The sequence below is a fragment of the Scleropages formosus genome, chromosome 8 (assembly GCF_900964775.1).
Source record: "Scleropages formosus chromosome 8, fSclFor1.1, whole genome shotgun sequence".
In the NCBI taxonomy this organism is placed as follows: Eukaryota; Metazoa; Chordata; class Actinopteri; order Osteoglossiformes; family Osteoglossidae; genus Scleropages; species Scleropages formosus.
In genome coordinates, this window is record NC_041813.1 from 20,598,753 (window position 1) to 20,619,174 (window position 20,422).

The following is a 20,422-nucleotide window of genomic DNA, read 5'->3' on the forward strand; positions in this document are numbered from 1 at the left end:
TTTGTTCCAGTCCCAAGTGCCCCTCCTATCAACTCCTGCCTCTTGTCCTCCAGTCCTGGTCCGTCGTTCCAGTCCGGTATTTCGTCACGTCTCCGTGTTAAAGTCCTGCACGTAGGTTCGCGACTCGCTGTACAGCTTTGCGCGAACTCGCTGTTTGTTTCTTTGTCCCACGTTCATTTTTTCACCGGCTTCACCCAGTACTTTACAGTTTGCACTGTGCACTTTTAAAAACACTCTGCGCTTGGGGTCATTTTACTTTTCGTCCGTGTTCGGATGTAACAGCAACGCGCGTCTCTGTCGAACTCCCGTCCGGACGCAACACCGTTCCTCCAATTCTCTGTGTGGAACTGACTCAGATGAGTCTTTTATTCATATTGCGTGTGTAATATTAAAATTAGCTGTAGCATGAAGCCCATAGTTTTTTTTTTTTTTTTTTTTTTTTTTTTTTTTAAACCCTGTTGCATAAATGTATGTGTCTTCAATAAATGTACGTGGCACAGCGAGTAGCGCTGCTGTCTCAACACCTGGGTGGTACGAGAAGGCATGATGATGGGTTCGATCGCATCTCGGTCTCTGTGTAGTTTGCATGTTCTCCCCGTGTCTGCGTGGGTTTCCGCCGGGTGCTCTGGTTTCCTCCCACACTCCAAAGACATGCTGGTCAGGTTCCCCCGTAGTGTGTGAGTGACAAAGAGAGTGTGTTCCACTGATGTATGGATGAGTGACCCAGTGTAAGTAGTGTATCTAGCAGTGTAAGTCACCTTGGTGAATAAGGTCTGTGGGCTGGTAACACTACATACAGTTCATTGGAAGTTGCTTTGAGGAAAAGCATCTGATCAATGTAAATAATACTGCTCTGATGTAAAGACTTTATTTTACATTCTTAATATTCTGAAATCCTCACTGATGGGTTACTACTTTATTTTATTTTCATTGTTTTGTGTACTGGGTGCCATGTATTTCTTTTATCATTTTTTTTTCTCCCCCCATTCATTTAAAAGTGTAAATCCAAAGTCAAGCGCTGCTTTGTTTCTCTAATATATACTTTATGCCTTGTTGCTATGGTAACTTTAAAAATTACAGATTTAGACAAGCTGTTTCAGGGTTTAAATTTTTTTTTTTACTTAAAATTTTTGTGGTCTGAAAGCTGTGAATAAAACGACTAGCTGTCATTGTGAAATGTATGTCAGTTATGAGTACTGGAGCTTAGTACAGCTCAGTACACTATAGGGGCATTACACCTTAAAATGCTTATTGATTATAGCTACAGAAAGTATTAAAATAAAGACAACATAATGAATTTTCTTCTTACAATACAATACAATACAAGCTTTATTGTCACATCATCATCAACATAACATGTAGAGAAGAGTGAAAAATCTTGAGTGCAGCTCCAGAAAGTGCAGTATTAAGAGTATGTCATAAGTTACGTTAAAACCGAGTGTATATACCAATTGTGTTCGCAGATACAGAAAACTGTATTGGCGTGCTGGAGCATGCATCACGGCAGCCATCTTCGGCGCCATTTCCAATGTGCAAAGGACCAATCACTTTCAAGAACTGCTTGTCCAATATATGATTGCAGTGGTTCAGAGCCAATTTCGGGTGGCATGTGGCCCTATTCAGGATGCGCTGCAGATGGAGCACCTGGCCATCGAAGGCCAGTCAGATGCACTCGCACACCATGGACGATTTAGATTCGCTAGTTTGTTTGAAACAGGTATTTAAATGAAATTCAGGGCAGGATTGCATTATGATGGAAAGACTACTGTTGCAGCAAGTATGGTAAGACTGTTGGACTGGAGGGTAGAGACTGGAGATAATAGACAGCACTGTACTTTGTGTAGGACGGCAAGGGACAGTACAGTGTCAGTTGCACACCCTTTGGTTATCCCAGTGCTCCTCTGCTTCAGACACACCCAGCTGATGTGCTGGGACTCAATTTCTGCAAAGGGGATGTGGGATAAGGCAGCTCAACATCTGCAATATACAGCAAATTCTGAAGAATTTCTGAAATTTATAGCATGTCTGCTTGATGAAGAAGGACTTTTGAGCAGAAAAATAACTGCAAGGGGACAGCATTAAAATATGAAATGCTGTATTGAAAAACTTGAGCTTACTGCATATAAAGGCAGTTAGGGGAAAAAAGTCTTGGTTCCAGCCCATAGTAATGCTACTGGAGCAAACAGTCTATACTTCTGAACCCTGTTACTTTAGTTGTGCTGTAGAGTGATTATTAATAAACCATTTAATGTGCAATTTGTTTCTGCCAAAGTTTCCCCATTGGCTGGAATGTTCGATTATCTGACCACGTATAGTTTATGTTCAGTTGGGATACTTAGCATTGTAAGCAGGGTATTTTTATGTCTGTCTGCATGCACTAGCTTGGGTGGTATTGATCGCTAAAGTATATTAACTTTAAGCCCCAAAGCTCCAGCAAGCTCTTAACAAGCTCAAGCAGGGCATGTTAATGAGCTGGACTGGGCCCACTGGACTGCATATAACCACTAATCAATACTTACAATTGAAAGCTTAGGTGGGCAGTCCAACTGGGCATTTAAGTACATGTGGGACTCAAGGGACAGTGGCACGGGAGAGGAGAGGAGAGTTAGCTGAGATCTCCGCATTGTAACGCTGAAAATGTGCGTTTGGAGAAAAGCGTCAGCTAAACGAATAGATGTAATATTTATGCTGCACACAAGCTCAGATGATGCTCAGATGTTACCCAATAATAGCGGAACAGACTGAGCACTTTCCACCGCTGAAGTGTGCGTGTGTTTTAGATAAATATACAAGCTGTCGCCAGCAATCTTTTTTTTTTTTAAACAGTCTAAATTCATGGAAATGCATCACAAAGTCAACGTCGTCATTATTGATCTTCCTCAGTGATGACCGAGTAGCACTGACTAAAAGTTATTTAAGTGCACCGCTAATATGATCTGATATGAGGTCAACTGCAGGTAGAGTGTAGACAGTCCCGCGAATCACCAGGAACTCCCACCTAACCCTTTCCCGTGGTGGGAACAGGGTGGCTCTTTACAGGAGGTGTGTTTGCTGCACTGCAAGGGGGGCTGTTTTCCGTTCCATCCCGGGCCTCTGCGCTCAGGGTCGCACAATGGCCCCATACAACAGAGATCCAGGCCTCACATCAAACAGGGACGACCTCATTTGCAAGTGAATGTGCTGCCATTGTAGGCCCAGAGGGAGCGTGCGCTGCGATTAGCATGTGCTTGTGTGTTTCTGTGTGCGAGGGAGGAGAGGGCACCAGTGGGCCTCAGCTGGTGTGTCCCACGCTTCTACCTGTTGCTCCAATAGCGCGGCTGCATTGTCATGGCAGCCGAGGCGCAGAGGTCAGTGTGACATAGTGCATCGGCCAGCAGTGGTCAGGGTACCAGTTGTCAGTATGCTATGCATTTATGCTTACGGTTACATCAATTCTTTAGCAGACACTTCTCCAAAGCATCGTACAGCAAGTTATAATTACAGATGTGTCTGTAGTAGTAAGTTTTAATACCATAATTTTTGCTTGTGCAAATTGTATTATAGAAGCTGTACACATTATGTTCAAGTTTGTCATAAGTACAAGTACTGTGTATAAGTATCATGAAATTCTTTTGGAATGCTTCTCCACAGACTGTGAACAAAAACAATAGAAATACTGCACAAAACAATAACGGTGATGATGACAATGAGTAACGTTAATAAACAATAACAGTAGATGGCCAGAGAACTCAGAACATGAGAATGGGTAAAGTACCAAGTGACATCCATCTATCTTCCTTCCATCCATCCAGCCATCCATCTTCCACCCATCTTCCATGTAATATAGTATCTGTGTATAGAGTAGTTCAGTCATTGTATTTTTCTGTAAGATGTACATCACTTTGGGGGGAAAAAAGTGTCTGCTAAATGAATAAATGTACATGTAAACAGTAAAATTGATAGGAAATAGAGGCGCTCAGGGTGAATGCTGTGATGTAAGTTGATATGGGAGATCAGGACAGAATTGAGTCTCAAAGATGTTTTGAGAGCTTTCTTGACTTTTGAAATGGATTCAGCAGCACTGAGGGACTGATGGAGCTCTTTCCACTACATTGGAGCTAAACCCAAGATGAGTGGCATAGTGTTCATGGCATCATTTCTCAACAAAAACCGGTGGTCCTTCTGAAACAATGTAAAGCAGGAGATCAGTAATGAGTTGTGGTCGCCGTGACACAGTTGAAAGTTCAAACTGAACAGCAAAATGGCAAAGTGGGTGGAAGATGTATAGATGGACAGATTTTCAAAACTTTCCATGTTTTATATACATAGGTAGGTGATGCTAAGTTCATAAATGTAAATGATCATTTCCCCAAAACCAGAAAAGTTCACTTTTCATATTCTGAAACAACATGACCAGGTACGGTTTCCTTGTTCATGCAACACTTGAACCTTAAACAGACATGCAGTTCATAGAGGTGATTCTTTTACCAAAGCCATGCAGGTGAAAGAGGGCTTGAAACAGAAGCCTCCTGGTCACAGAAGTGTGATTATTGCCACTGGATTTGAACCCACATCCAAATACACACCCCAGGAGCTGTGAGGCACCAGCTCTTCCAAGTAACGCAATAATAATTTTTTTTTTTTTTTTTTTGTGTGTGGGGCAGCAAGAGGAATATACTATTAGTTTATTCTGAGAGAAGTTAACCAGGGGATGATCAATCACAGAATTAATATTAAACATATAGGTTATATCAGTCTCACCAAAGCTAGTATTTAATAGCAATACAAAAAAAAAAAAAAAAATCACAAATTTCCTGTGGATTCCTCCTGCAGGTTGTTTTTCCCCAGTGGCTACAATATTTTGTATTATCCATGCTTCTATCCAAATGGCTTCTGTACTGTTTTAACTGAACATTTGTGCAACTGGAGTCATTTGTGAGAATGTGACATTGAAATCCTTTTTCTCAAGGACGCAACAACAGGACTTGTTCTCGTACAAGCGTGGATCTTTTCGGTTGTAATTCAAATTCCGTGTCCCTTATCTGTGCGGTTCAGGTAGCATTCAGCTGAATTCAGAAGACAAATCCTGCTTAGATCAGAGTTATGATTACCAAACATACCACGAGCAAACCAACACAAAAAGGCACATTTCATCTTTTCAAGACACAAATACCAACAAATTTTTTGTGGAAGGTGTAAGACAAGGCAGACATAGGTTTGTTTTTGTTTGGTTCGTAGATGAACTCAAGGCCACCCAGTGAATAAGGATCTGATTTAATTAAATGTTTTGCTCTCTTTTGTTGATATAATTAGTCAAATTTAATTAAACTGTATCCCCCTGCTGATGTGACTGGAATTATACTATTAACTCCACAGGTACTGGTGCAGGGACATGTTTTCTTAAAGTAATACCACATGTAGTCTTGTAGGCATATGTTGCTTTATTGTAACTCACAAGTAATCTTCAAGATTGAAATTGTATTAATTCCTCAGATAATTTACTGTGATTTTTGTGTTGTGTGGTAATTTGCTTGTTGTGCCATTTTTGTTATGTCATTTACATTTATTTGTTTCTCCAAAGTGACTTGCATTGTTAAGGAACTTATTGATCTATTTATATATACTAGCTGATTCCTTTGTTAAACATATGAGAATAAGTGCTTATGTCCCATTTGTCCATATGTACTGTACTACAGCAGTGAAGAGTTTGAAGAGGCTGAGTTTGGATCCAAATTGGATTAATATTTTGCTTCTCAAATCCTTCATAGCAATTTTATGAGCTTAAGTTTTCTTTCTGTTGAACTATAGTCATCCTAACGCTGTGCTTCTTGTCTTGAACAAGCCACATAGTTCAACGCAGTGCAAACCTAGAGCAAACTGGGACTTGCTTCATTTTTCTTTTTTTTCCTTTTCCCCTGTTAAAAGCCATGATGGCAGCAGGTTTTAGCGAGTAATTAACGGGTGGATGAAATTTCACTGAGTTCCGGGCTACGTGTAACCACTCTGGTTTTCCCTGCAATGAATGGCTCTCATTGATCACAGGGCTGGTGGAAGTGGGTGCAGTGGCCTCAAAACACACACACACACACACACACACACACACACACACACACACAGAGTTGTGGATGTACATCAGTGTATGGTACCCATATACTGAACACACACTTTTCTCCTCACTTGTACTCTCATACACTCTCATATGTTCACATTTATTAGCATTTCTTCCTTTTTTTATAGTTTTCTCCAAAGCGACTTGCAATGTCAAGATACTTAAGCCAATTATTTACCCATTTATAAAGCTGGGTGATTTTACTTGAGGAATGTAGGGTAACTATAAGGCAAGCTGCAACCTTTGGATGTGGAGGAAGCACCTGGAGCAGAGTGTGCCAAAGGGCCAGTGTTAAGATATTTATACATGCACTATCTCATATTCATACACAGGGAATCCAACAAACACTCACACTTTGCCATGGTCACATACATAGGTAAATATACTCGCATTTAATCATTTTACAGATGTGTTTTTTTTCCCCCAAAATGAGTTACAATAACACCAAAGTGCATGAAGCTTAAAATCCAGTCATAAGTTTATCACCAAACAATATGTTCCATTCTGTTTAATTGGTTTCTGTATTACCAAATTAATAGCTCATAAAAATGATTTCTCAAGCATGTGTAAGGAGATGCATTATGTTAAGACTGAGTTTCTTAAGGAGGGAGAGGGGCCAGTGCTGAACAGAAAGGTGTGTGTGTGCGCGTGTGCGTGTGTGTGAGTGCACGCACAGACACTTTCCTATTAAGTCACAGACTTTTAAATGCCCTGTATTCTAAATAATGTTTTATTCCCTGTGTATGAACATGCATGTGGGAGAGAACATATGTTTTTGTTCCTGTGTAGCAAGTGCATACAGAAGATGTGTGTAAATGTATGCTGCCACATGAATGTGATGGAAGAGCTCAGTTTAGCTAGTTTTCTTGTTTGCTTGTATTGTAGCAGGATCTTGCAGCGAATGGGAAATGCACTGAAGGCCATGTTCAGAATGAATTTGTCTGCCTTTTGTATACCATCTGAAATAGGAGGTGAATTATGACGGAGCTACTGGTTGCAGATTCAGTGATGGATGACGTTTGACCGGTTGTTCTGTGGGAGGGAATGACTGGCAGCCTTGTGTATTGGTGTGGTCAGACATGTTCGCCGGGCCTGAAAAGGCATGCTGAAATAACTGAATTAACTATATTATAGAAATAAAAGCACATTGCACAAACTAATTCTTGCTGTTAATAATTTCTGTTGTGCAATTTAAGAATAGCTCCCAGTTAAAACAAAATCACATAAATGCACAGGCAGCTTTGTGGAAGTAACTGAAATTTATTTTTAAACGCTATTAAAATCGGAGGAGGTGCTTGGCATGCTGCAGCAAACCTGATATGCAGTTCTTAACATTTTTCTTACACTTTTTTTTTTTTTAAGTTGTCTGGTCTCGTCGCCTGTACCCCTTGCTCTTTTGTCTCGCTGAAAGACTGCACACAATACCCTGGTAGGCTACCATAAATTTGTGGTCTGTTTTCAAGGGAGAGCAGGACTCAACCTGACCCTGACAGGTTGCTGTTAGAGGGGTGATTGGTGGCAGGAAGAGGCACCGGAGTGTGTTCTCGACTGTGTGACCCGGTGTGTGTGCTGAAGTGTGGTGGGGAGTGTGTGACCTGAGTTTCATCAGTCCACCACTTCAAAAGCTCAGATTATACTGTTAAATACCATATTTTATTCATTGCTAACAAAGAGATGTGGCAGATACTGTAGCTCATTGTACAAGAATATATTTTAAGTGAAGTGCTTAATTTGGTTCTTGCAGTGGCTGCCATGGGGGACCTTTTGTATTTCATAAGGAACCATAAATAAGTTTGTATTGTAGTCCTGAGAAGTGGGTCTTAAACCAACTAGATGCAATAGGTTTCAACTGTTGTGCTTTTCCAAATGCTGTTGGTTTTTTTTTTTTTTTTTTTAGCCATTTCAGTGTGAGGGAATCAAGTCAGTCCCAGTTGATATTGCAGCATAAACAGTTTTTCGATGTCTTTCTGTCGTTTATATGAAAAGAATCAGAGCCTAATAATAATAGTAGTAGTAGTAGTAGTAGTAATATTATCCCGTGCCATTTTTAAAGCACAAATAAATTTAATGCTGCCGCGCTTGGCCCAGGTCAGATGCTGCCCTTTCCAGATGTTTATCAGCTGCTGAAAGAGCGCGCGCCGTTTGTCTCGCGCTCACCGCACCTGCACTTGTAACGGCGCTCTGCTCCTTTCGCACACGATTTATTGCGGATTTACTGTAGAGTTCACAAGTGAACCATTTAGTCTGGACGAGATAAAGTTCCCAGCGCAGCGTCGAAAGAGCAAATGACGGAGTAAGGAAAGCCACACAAATAAGAGCAAACTGTATTGTACTATTAATTAAGGCATAAAGAAATCTGGTCTTAAAATGCAATCACATAAATAAACACGCATCTTCAGTCTTAGTTGCTTTGTTTGGTTTTTCTTCTTAAATCATTCAGCAACAGTAGGGACATTTATGTACATTTAAAATATACTTTGGTGTTGGTAGCGCATTTTACAGGATAGTCTTAATAGTCGATAGTTATCACTTAAATTTCTCGGAAAGTGTTCATGATACGTCCTAGAATTCATGGATCACATCTTTGAAGGTTTTAAAATTATATTTATTTAAGAAGGAACAACAGAATAATGAAGGAGGAATAGCTGTACAATATTCATTAACAAACGCACATGATTTTAGCTCTAAACAGTGAATGATTGTATAATACATTTATACATTACGCGGGTTTTATTTATCATGCTTTTCAAGCTAACGATATGAAAATTTCGAAATCGTCTGAGCGGTGGTGCACATTCTGCGATTGCTATGTCAATAAAAACGATTTTTAGATTATCTTCACATCCAGGATATTGACAGTCATAATGTAAATGGGGTGATTCGTAATAACTATTCCATGATCAAGTATACATGAGCTGTGTAATTTAAAAGCATTTAGTTCATGGAAAAATACGTGTAGATTTTAATATCCAGTCTGGTGGGTTAAAGTGCAGCTGTTAAATATTGCCGGTGTGGCGGCAAATAAATGCGTTATATCAGAGTTCTTAATTACGGTAAAACACGAAACATTGGACAAGGATGAAAATGAATAGAAAAGAAAAAAATTAAACATACTGTCCATTGACAAAGTCCAGTTTATTGTGCCATAAATTAACTTATCAGCGTCCAACAGAGAGGATGACATTTTAAATTACAGCTTCTTGGAAGGGAAACCAAACACAATTAATATAAAACCGGAATACTGGGGAGGGGGAAAAAAAAAAAAAAAAAAACTGTGGAAATGTTAGTTTCCCGGGTGTCAAAACTTCCGTCTGAACCGACGTTATTTAATAATAATTAATTATTTATAGTATCTTTGCCTTATAAATAAATTGCGACCTCTGCGTGTATAAATGATGAGGTTAAGTAGTAAACGTTCTTTGCGCGCGCGCGCACGCGCGTTCAGCCCCCCTACGGCGTGCCGCGTTTACTGGGCTCCGCGTCGCTCTGGTCGTCGGTGAAACACACGTCCACGTCGCTGTCATTGTCACTCTTCTGCTCCTGCTCGTGGAAGATGTCCCCCGCCTTGTCGCTCGTTTTCCGGCCCGTCTGTCCCGGATGTCTCGACTTGACGTGTCTCTCCAAGTCCCTGCGGCGCACGAGCACCTTGCCGCAGAACTCGCACCTGTACGGCGTGTTGCCCTCCGCGTGCAGCCGGATGTGCTTGTTCAGGTTGCTGGGGTCCCCGAAGGGCCGGAAGCACACCTTGCACTTGAGCGGCTTATAGCCCGTGTGAGTCCGCATGTGGATCTTGAGGCCGTACTTGCGCGAGTACAGCTTGCCGCAGTAGAGGCACAGGTGGCCCTTCTTGGGCTTGCCGGAACCCGTGGCCGAAGCGGGGATGGGCTCGAGTCGCGCGCGGCTCTTCTCCGCGGAGATCTCGGACAGCTGCTGCGCGTGCATGGCGATCTCGCGGTCGATGTTGGTGATGGAGCCCAGGTCGGGGTTGAGGCCCGGGCTGCCGAAGTAGGACACGGACTCGGGGTACTTGAGCAGGCCGCCGAAGTGGAACTTGAGCGGGTAGTAGGGCGGGCTGTACAGCAGCTCTCCGTTGTAGACCGTGAGCGGCACCAGCGGGATGTTGCAGTCTGCGCCATACGGCTTGGCGCCCTCGAACTGCGGCAGCGAGAAGCGCTCCACGTGGAACCCGGACGGGATGTGCGGGTAGCGCGAAGGCGACAGCGCCGGGTGCGCGCGGCTCTCCAGGTGCTTGAACGCGGAGGGCTCCTCGAAAGGGGGCAGCAACGGAAAGCCCCGGATGGCGTTGGTGCAGGGCACCACGGGTGAGGTGGGGTCTATGGGGTGCACGCACTTGGAAGATGTGCCACCCGTCAGGGGCTCGCTAACGGAGCGCGGGGGCTTGATGCCCCCTAGGAATTTTCCGAAGGCCACGCTCGGCTTCACGCTGGGCTCGTCTCGCGACGCCTCCCCCGCGCTCACCTTTGACAGCCCGGCCGGTTTGAACGCAGAGCGCACTCCGGGGTGGAAGCCCACGGTGAGGGCGGAGGACGCCCCGCGCAGTCCAAAAAGATGGTTCCTCGTGGACGTCACGCTCATGTCGAGCGCCCGGTCCTGCTCCTCCATGCTGGACTTCTTCGGTGTCCCGGCCTTGCCGAGAAACGGGGAGGAAGACACGGTCCGTTTGAGGGCCTCCGAGCTGGACGCGCCGTGGCCGCTCCGTGGAGACGCTGGCGTGTTGGCAAGGTCGCCAGACTTGGGAGACCTGGAGAAGTTCTCGGCGATCCTGCCCGGCTCGTTGGTCAGGAAGCCGCGCCCGGTGCTCGCAGCGCAGTGGAAGTGCACGTGCGCCTTCAGGGTGTTCGGGTACTTGAATATCCTCCAGCAGTACCAGCATATATAACGTTCCTCACCTGTAAATACATGCAAGCAGAGAAAATGAGCGGTTTTGCATACAGACACCCCGCCCCCCCAATTTTATGATATTGCAGTCGGTACCTGCGAGACTAAAAACCAGTTGTTACTGGTGTTTTTATCCTTCTCCGCCGTTTTAAGTTATTTTATTTGGCTGACACCATTGCCCAGTGCGACTCAGTGTAAAGGTGTTTGCAGTGATTTACTCATTTATAGAGGATTGTCTTACTATAATAACTCGGTAAGTACTTTCATCAAGGGTACTACTGAAGGGGTGGGATTCAGACCCAGGACCTTCAAATTACTAGGGAATATTTCTAACAGGGACACTACCTGCTACCCCGACCAACACCCCCCCACGACCGATCCTCAGTCGAAACCCATTTACGCGCAGTGATTTTATAATCCCTTTATGGTCGTTGTTTATGATTGCCCTAAAAGAGCAAATGCCGGGCCAATCTGGTCAGGAGCGCGCAGCGCGCTCAATGGAGACGCTCTGCGCGTTTTCCCGTGGAACTGATAGCAGCTGTTGCTTGAAATCGGACGAGCGGAGAGACAATGCGACCGCCCATCTGTTGGCCTCTAGAATAGGACGCGTATGTCGGGGAGCGCGCAGTGCGCCGGCCGGAGGGAGCGCGCCGCGCACGCTGCCTTGTAGCCAATCAGCCCAATATACATCCGCATAAAAGTTAGTATTCATTACAGAACAATTCTTTATGTAGCCTGCTAATTCACCGTATAGCACCTTTCTCACTTTCATTCGTTTTGAATGAATGAATATTAAGGACGTGACATTTTAACCCCCCTTTACCCTTGAATTATTTTTGGAAGACTCTAATGTTAAAGACAAAGCTACAAACATATATTGTTTCCTTGCGTTTTACAGTATTAAGGCTTTCCTCTTTAATCAAAGCTAAATATTTTTAGTCTTAAGCAAAAGTTTTTCATTTACCCGGCCAGTGGTTGTAAACCATTATTTTTGCTATTAAGGAAGATCTGTTTAATCGGTGAAATGGTTAAAACATTATGGAGGGAAAATGTTTTGTTTCGAATAATTGTAAAACCTAAAAGTACTCGAAAAATGTATTAAGGCCAAGGAGCTGTCAGAGGAGCTCCGTTAATCCTATTTGTTTTGTCTGTAATCCTGTGAAAAGTTGAACGATTATTACAGGATTTTGGGCTTGCTGTTGATACGCATATAACGTTTTTTTCCCCACCTGGAAGTATTTTATCATTCTGCGCACCTTATACAATTAGTCGAGTGTCTTGTAGATGGCAAAAAACGGGGTAACTTACTGCTGCAGCTCTTTCTAAAGGTCTTTTACTTATTTGTACTGTTCTTGCCATGGAGTCACTTAAGAATTAACGAAATTATGAAATCTTTATTTTTAAGCACTGTTTCAGTTGTAGCATTTAATTTTTTTTTCTTTTCAAAGCATCCGCACAATATCAATTTATTATCCTGCAGTTCGCATTATAACACACGTTTAAGTAAAACGCAATTTTACAATGTAATATTTTTCATCCGACTATAAAATTACTTTATTAAAGCCTGATACAAATATTAAATGATATTCGTGGAAAATTCTAGATTCACTAGCAACGTTAGGCAATTCCGTTAAGTGTTGTGAATCAATATTTTAAAAATTAAATCACGCTTAAAATATTTGAAATCGACTTAAAAAAAATAAAGTAGCACCTTGAGTTGGTCGAGGCTGAAAAATACCCCGGGCATAGTGTCCTCTGCATACAATCCGGGAAAAAAAAAATGATTTAATATCTTAACATTTATAACATAACATAATTTTCTGGACTTTCTGGCTGGGAATATTACGCAATTTCGTCACTTCACATAACAGCTGAACACCTGTTAGGTTAGAACCGATCATTTTAAAAAATAATAAATGGTAAAAATTTATTTTTGGTGGTTTTGGCACGGAGCCTGTTTTCGAAGGCGTGTTTAATAAATAATTTCAGCCGGTACATGTGCGACATTATTTAATATTATCCCGTGATAGAAAAGAGACAAACGCATTCGCGTCTGGTTGGAGCGTCACTCTACCGCTTTCATCGCAGATGTAGGAAAGATAAATCTTGAAAATCCCGGAATGTTAGACAAGGATGAGTTCAAAGAGAAGCCGTGTGTACCTTTCTCGTCGTGGGTCGGAGTGGCCGTGGTGGGCATGTCGAACCACTGGGCTAGGGTGCTGGAGTACCACACACTCAGCTCCTCTCCTTGCTGTACGTCTCTTAGAACCCGATAGAAGATCTGCAACAAAACAGTCATTTCACTCTTAATCACGTGCAGCACTTCCAACCGCAGACATCGTGTGTGTCCACAGGGTGAGGGTTTACCTGTCCCCCAGGTGAGTCCGACACGGCCTCCAGGTTCTGCTCCTGGCCGTTTCGGGCAGCACGGATTAAGCCGATCCAGTCCGGCACTGAGCATCCCGATTCGTCCACGAACTCGCCTCTCAGTAAACGAATCTATACATTTAAAACACACCAAATGTTGGTTAGAACTCTCTCTGTTTCTCTGCAACTTAGAATTTAAAATTTATATATTACGTGTGCTTTTCGCTGAGATGTACGTCGCTTAAGAGAAAAGCGTCTGCTAAACGAATAAATGTAAATATGTAATAAAATGTTACATGTGAAAAAAATCGGTCTCAAAGTCAAACTAATGAATGAATGATAAAACACTGCGTACAAAAATTAAGGTCACTAAACATTTGGTTTCACTTTGTTTCATTATTTTTTTAAAAAGCAGTATTAAATACTCATCGGATTATTAAAAATAATTTACCGTCCTCATTATTTATTCCTCGTCATTTAATTAAAGTGCTAATTAAAGAACGGAACTTTAAGATGTCCTGGGCGACGCGGCCGTTAATGCGCCTTTTATTTGCTCCATTAAGTAGCGCCCATAATTTCCCAAAGAAAACGACCTATAATTGAGTTGATATGAGAAACGAATTTGAAGAGTGTCAAAGCGTTTCTAAATTGTTGGGCTGAATTAAAAATTAAAGCGTGACATTTGACAGGGCGAGTGCACCTGATGATTGCCCCAAGGGCCACTTTCAGAGTCATCAGTCACGGACGTGGACCGTGTATTTATACCTCAGTTACTGCGAAAACAAAATGCACCAAGCCCAAGGGGATACAAGAGTTAAAAAAAAATAAATAAATAAAAATTACAAAAAAGAAACGTCTATTTTTCGATTCTTTATTTACATTATATAAACTAATACAACACATTTAACTATTGTTCTCTATCAAAAATAAATTTGTATTAACTGATTTAATATTTTCCCCCCCCCAAAAAAAACCCGGTGTTCGTTTTTCGTTCTTTTGGAACATCTTATTGTGGTCTGAATTCACAGGAATCAGTTCATCGAAATAACTAGCCCGATATGGGATTTTCAGTGGAAGAAGCCATGAAATCCCTATTAGGGCGGTTAAGTAGAGGCGCTGAGTGACAACTTGTCTCACTAATATAACTCAATTATTTACAGTCTGACAGCGCAAACCAATTAATAACTGAACACAGGACGATTCATGACAGGTTCGTTTTAATGTTAAAAGTATCCGTCCTTCTTTCACACTACCTGGTGCCCAAGTATTGGTGCCAATTAATTTCTGATTCATCAGTTCTGTACACTACTGTTTAAAAGTTTTTTTTTTTTTCTTTTTTTTTTTTTTTTCCCCCAAAACATTATTGCGCTTAATTTTTATTGCAGTTTTTGGTGAGGAGTGTAGCGTATATTCCAGAAGTTTAGCCTGATCAATTTCTTTGCGATGCGCCGTTATCATTTAAAGTAACAGTTATATGTGCTCAATTAAATATTCGAAAATGCTTAGTTTGATTTTAACACATTTACTTTGCTAGAGTAATTTATAGTACTAACATGAATGACTTTGCTTTCTAGTCTTAACGACTTTACCGTTTTGCACTTTGATGGAGACGGCTGAAAATGAAAGAAAATGAGAGAAGCCCCATGACACGGCTCGTTTCCTTTACCTTCTTCTTGAGGCCGAGCTCCTTACGGTCCGACATGTGCTTCCCCAACCTGAAGGCGCCGGGAACGGGCCCCATGCGCAGGCCCGCCGGGATGCTGCAGTCCGCGAACACGCTGGACACGGGCGCCCGCGTGGCTTGCATGGCAGCAGGATGAGAAGCAGGAAGACCAGGGAGACCAGGCGGGGAGTGACTGAGACAGACAGGGAGTGAGACGGCGAGATGAGGACAGGGCCAGTCTCCGCCTGCGAAGTGACGCGGTGGCGTGCGTGATCCCGCTTTTCAAACGGAGCGGCAAGGTATCCGTGGGCTCATTAATGCGCAGGGGGGCGCGCGGCCCGGTGAGAGAGTTGGCTCTTTTAGCAGCTGTGAAGAACCCTCGGAGCGGGTCACATGGACACTTTCCCTCACCCTGGCGCATAATGAACTGCTCCAAACGGACGAGAGACAATAGGCCGCTCGACCTTCCCATCCCCAAAATCCAATTTGTCAAGGGCAGAGAAAAGAGAGGAGAGAATCAAAGGTCTGGGGCATCCATTAATCCTCAGCATGTGGCTTTGTCCTCCAGACAGTTCCGATATTTTAACTGACAAATCCACTGTATAATTTCTCCATAAATTCTCCCTCTTTTTATTGTTCCCATACAAACCGGTTTTTTTGGAAATCACCGACTACTTTAAATCTACTTGGCTGCATCCTTTTAGGTTTAATATACTTCAAAGCTCTTTATTCCATCTCCTTGGTTGTATTGTGTGGCCGGGCTTCACAAAGAGACGGGAATGTTTGGAAGACTTGTTAACTTCTATTGACTCCTGGCGTGTGCCTGGCTGAAATCGGGCAGGTACTCGACGGGAGAACCACCAGAAAAATAGCAACAGCGCTCAGAATAACCACCATCTTATCATTTCACACTTGTGGTTTTTCTTGTCAAGAGCTCACATCCCAAGATGCTTGCAGTCAAGCGGGTTTATAGAGAAATGCAGATTCCAAATGTTTGGACTGCAGGGCGGAAAAATAAACGTACCTCTTTCAGATAAAATCAATTCAGAAATTTCAATCAATGTAGCGGATTACAAATTTTGCACAAATTTTACCCAACAATTAACTAATGCAATTTCTATTTTCACTGAAGGCATTTTAGGAAATCTGCGACGATTTTTTTTTTTAACGGAAAACAAACAATTCTGACCAAGAAATACATTAACATTTTTTTAATTTTCGTAATTGATTTTTTCAAAAGTTAAAATTTAAAATATTTTAAAGCAACTATATCAGCATTATTCTGGAAATGATTTTAAATTTTTTTTCCCCAAATCATGATCTTCGAATTGTCCTCTTTTCTGGTGTTTAATATTTTTCGTTGTTTTAAATGAATTACTTTATTATATTTCAGTGCTACTATTTTCATATTTCCTGTGAAGAAGACAACAGTTGAGGTCGCCAGTAAATTTTCATTAAACCGAAAGTTTGAAATCATTACATTTTTAAACTTTTTGCTGAATGAAATTGTTGAGGAGAAAGTTGACTATAAACCATGGAGGTTTAAGACTTCAGAAATTAACTCCTCTGTCTTTGTGCTGCAGGCTTTAAAACTATGCCTGACCCCTTTGATCACGGGCCTGAAAGCCACAACAGAAGAAGGAAAAAACACGAAATTGTGGGCGATAAATTGAAGCCATGAACATGTCCTGCTAACCCCTGCCTTGGAGACGCGGAGGAGACTGTGGTGTGCCATTGGGCCAGAGGAGGCGAAGCCAGCGCTGCGCAAAGGTACCCCACGGCTCCCTTCTGGGCCCCCTGCTTTTCCCCGCTTAATGAGTCAATGAGCGTGAACGACACGCGAACAATTTTATCAATAGATGCTTGTAAAGGCCGGCTGTGCGGAGGGTTATTTATTAATGTTGCCATTTGTGACTGGTTCCCATCCACCGGAGAATAGCCGGTTCGGCCTCCAAAGGGCTCACACCAGCCAGCCAATTCTTATTCTTATCCTGTGGCTCAAAGTCGGAGTTCTCCAAATGAAATAAATTCTGCACAATAGAGAGAAGGAAGACATTTCCTTTTATATTTCTCCTAGCTCGAAAGCAGGGGTGCAACCCAACTAATGCGCGCACTGGAGCACAGGGCACACTCAAAGGCTCGGCCTTAAAAGTGAACGTAGTGTTCAGAGCCAATGGGATGGAAAATTAAATGAAATTAAATAGCTTGAAGGACGGCTTTGTCTCCCTTTAAAAAGACACATTAATTACATGGTCGCAGCTTTATTCGAGAACAATATTGTGGTCTCAATCAAAACATTCCACCACTCTTTTTATGGACTTCCACGCTCTTCAGAAAGTTTCACCGCGGAATCGGACACTGAGCTGGAACGACGGAGGACTTATTTCACCTCCTGGAGCCGAAGCGTCCACCGGCCGAGGCTCTGCTTTACAATCCGAGTGTAATGCGGGTTTTGATTTAACAGGTTGCCACATAGTGCGCCCTAAACGCAGAGGAACAACCCATCTGTAAAGCAGCGCAGTTGCGGCTTCCAATGCCTCTCCAGGGGATCCCATTCAGAGAGTCAAAAGCCGCGGAGCACCGAGGATTCAGTACCTTCCACATGGACCACAATGGACCACAGCGCCTTTTTCCAAAAAAAAAAAAAAAAAAAAAAGCCATCAGGGGAAAAAAACTTTCAAGCCATAAAATCAAAAATGACCTGTTCCTTGTTTGTTCGTCTCTCCCGTTTCCTCATTTAATACACCTCTGAAATTTAAAATATGAACGAAGCGTCCGATCGTGCCGAGGTGCGAACGCCACGTTAACGCATAGTCATTTCAAATAACCGCATTCCAGACGCATGTATTCGTGACAAAATTTCAATTTCATTAACGAAGCAATACGAAATATTTTGATGTCTAAAAAAAAATTCCAGATCTTATAATTAGCGTTAGAAAGACAGAAGTCATATTGCATTTAATTCCCACAGATGACAAATTAAAATAATTGCGGCCAAATGATTCTGCCGTGATCTGTCATGTGATGTTAATAAATATAGACGTTTTAAAGTAGTAATTGATTGCAGTGTAAAAAAAAAAAAAAAAAAAAAACTCAATGATTAAAACATTTTGAGTATGCTAGTAATGCGTATTCCTCTCTCGTGAATCCCACAAAGCGTTGACCAGCTGCTCGCGCACAGGACACGCGGGTGGGACATTACGGGCGCTTTTGAATAGTAATTATGCTTGTATGGGAGTCCCACCAGATGACATGATTGGGATTTTAACCCAGACTAATATTCAGAATCACATTAGAAAGTGTCGATATAAGTGGCGGCGGATTGGACGCAGCTCATGCGTGATCTCATTGTTAAACACCCCGCGCAGAAAGGGATCTTCAGCAAACTTAGCTGTGCCTTTTGAACCCAATTTCCCTAACTTTGACTCGCTTGTTTCGCTCGAAGAAGCGCACATAAAGGATGGCGAGCTCATTTGAATGGAAATGTTTTCGGTGTACCTTATAAATTCATACCTTTTTTCAGTCGAGCGCCTCAGAAAGAGCCCCCAGTCCCCCCCGATTCTCTGTGCTGTCGAGCGCTTTTGGGCCGGGCTCCATTCGTGAAGTTCATTTCTAGGCAAAGCCATTCAAGGAGAGCTCCTCATGAATGGAGCTGTGTGTCAGCCGCCCCTAATTGGTGTTAAAGCACCTCAACCATATGCATGCAGCGGAGGAAGTTCTCAAGTTTTCGCAGCGCGCAAAGCCCAGCCCCCTCGGAGAGACTGTGCCATTATTCCGCTTCTCTCCGGGACATTTAACCGAGATTTTCCACCTGAATGTGCGCACTTCCCTGCCTACTTCATACATGTTTCTTTTTACTAGCATGCCACTGCATCTATCGACTTGTCTGCAGCTGATTTTTTGTGGCTGCCTTCATCTGGATGCTAAATCTACCTACAGGGATTGCAATAATTCAGGATCATCACGTATGATTACACAGCAGTATTATAATAGAATAATGTATCGGTAAAGAATATCATAGTTAATAGCGCACTATTTTAATACGAGTTTTGGCTTCCGCTGTATCTTGAATTCTGGTCTCAGATTTTTTTTCGTGTCAAATTCCTTCACATATCTGAGATTCAGTCCGTCCAGCATTCGTGTCAGTCCTTTGTCTTTTCCTCTTGTCCTCTTCTTTACCCCGTACGCCGTTTTAATTGGTCTGACTGATATGTTCATAATAATCAACAGAATTTTTGCAGGATCTCCATGATTAAATTTGGCAATGCTAAGGTCTGATTGTCATTTCAATAAGATCATGTATTTAGAATTTAGAAACATCTCTCCATAGATTTACGGAATTACGTGACTTTACTGTAACGTGAATCTCTAAACATTTTGAAAAATGTAACTTTTAACTGAAAACGTACATGCTCCCACGAAAAAGGAGAGCCAGTTGTTCTTCTAATGAATTAGAAAAAGGTCGAATTTTAATTTCGTCCTTTCGTCATTTCCCCTACTCAGAAAATCAAAATTCGTTCCTGTTATCGCAGCACAAACCATATTTATTATTGTTTTAAAAAAAATTCTGTGGGGGGGAATCTGAAGCCGCACCTATTATTATTATTAAGGAAGCAATTTGTGTTCCAGTCCAGTTAATATTCTAAATATTTCTACATCGTTTGAAATTAACGGATTTTATTTAATCGTGGTGTGCTCTTAGCATTTCTACTAAGAGGAATGTTCGGAGTAACTGTGTTCTGCTTTTAACTTTATTTAATTTCATATGAAAATACCTTCCACCTTCCTATCACTTTGAGACTCACGAAAGCGGCGTGAGCGGCGTCACGTTCGACAGATATCCGAATAATGGTGCTTTTCGTGAATATTAATTCCCCTGATAGAACGCTTTTTATTTCGTTAGGGAGATGCGAAGGCTGCGCGCGTCCGACGAGCGATCAAAGGCTGTGCGGAGATGGCCTTGACAGGACCCTGGAGAGCTCCCGGTCGCGCGCCTTCCTCCGCGCAAGGGCGCGCGGCCTCCTGCTAATTATACCGATAATAAGGAGTGTCCGGCGCGTCGGTGACGTTTCCTTACGGTGGCTTCTGTTGCTTTAAGTCCTGAAATTTGTGTTCGTCGGATGCGCTTTCAGTGCGAACTAATGATGCGAGTGAGCAGTAATCAGTGACGGTACCACGGTACAGAAGAGTCCAGTACCGCGTTCTCATTAGAGGGCCCGACTGACAGTTGTAGAATTAACGATCCCCGGTGCGTTTCTACCGCGCCTGCTCTTTAATTGCGCTTCAATTTCGTACGCAGTGGGTTTGTGGAAATGACGGCCAGAAGATCCCGCTTAACTAGCATCTCCTTTTAGTCCCCACTTCATCTGGATAATTGTGAACATGTCAAATTCCAAAAAGACTGC

The 20,422-nt window shown here is 42.5% G+C and overlaps 1 protein-coding gene across 1 annotated transcript; it reads right to left on the reverse strand.

Annotated features, from left to right (window-relative positions):
- Positions 1-9,538: 9,538 nt before the first annotated feature.
- Positions 9,539-15,161, reverse strand: prdm13 (PR domain containing 13). Its single transcript, XM_018757012.2, has 4 exons — positions 15,021-15,161; positions 13,355-13,486; positions 13,148-13,268; positions 9,539-10,998 (listed from the first exon to the last, which is right to left on the reverse strand). The coding sequence occupies exons 1-4, from the start codon at positions 15,159-15,161 to the stop codon at positions 9,539-9,541; spliced, it is 1,854 nt and encodes a 617-aa protein (XP_018612528.2).
- Positions 15,162-20,422: the final 5,261 nt, after the last annotated feature.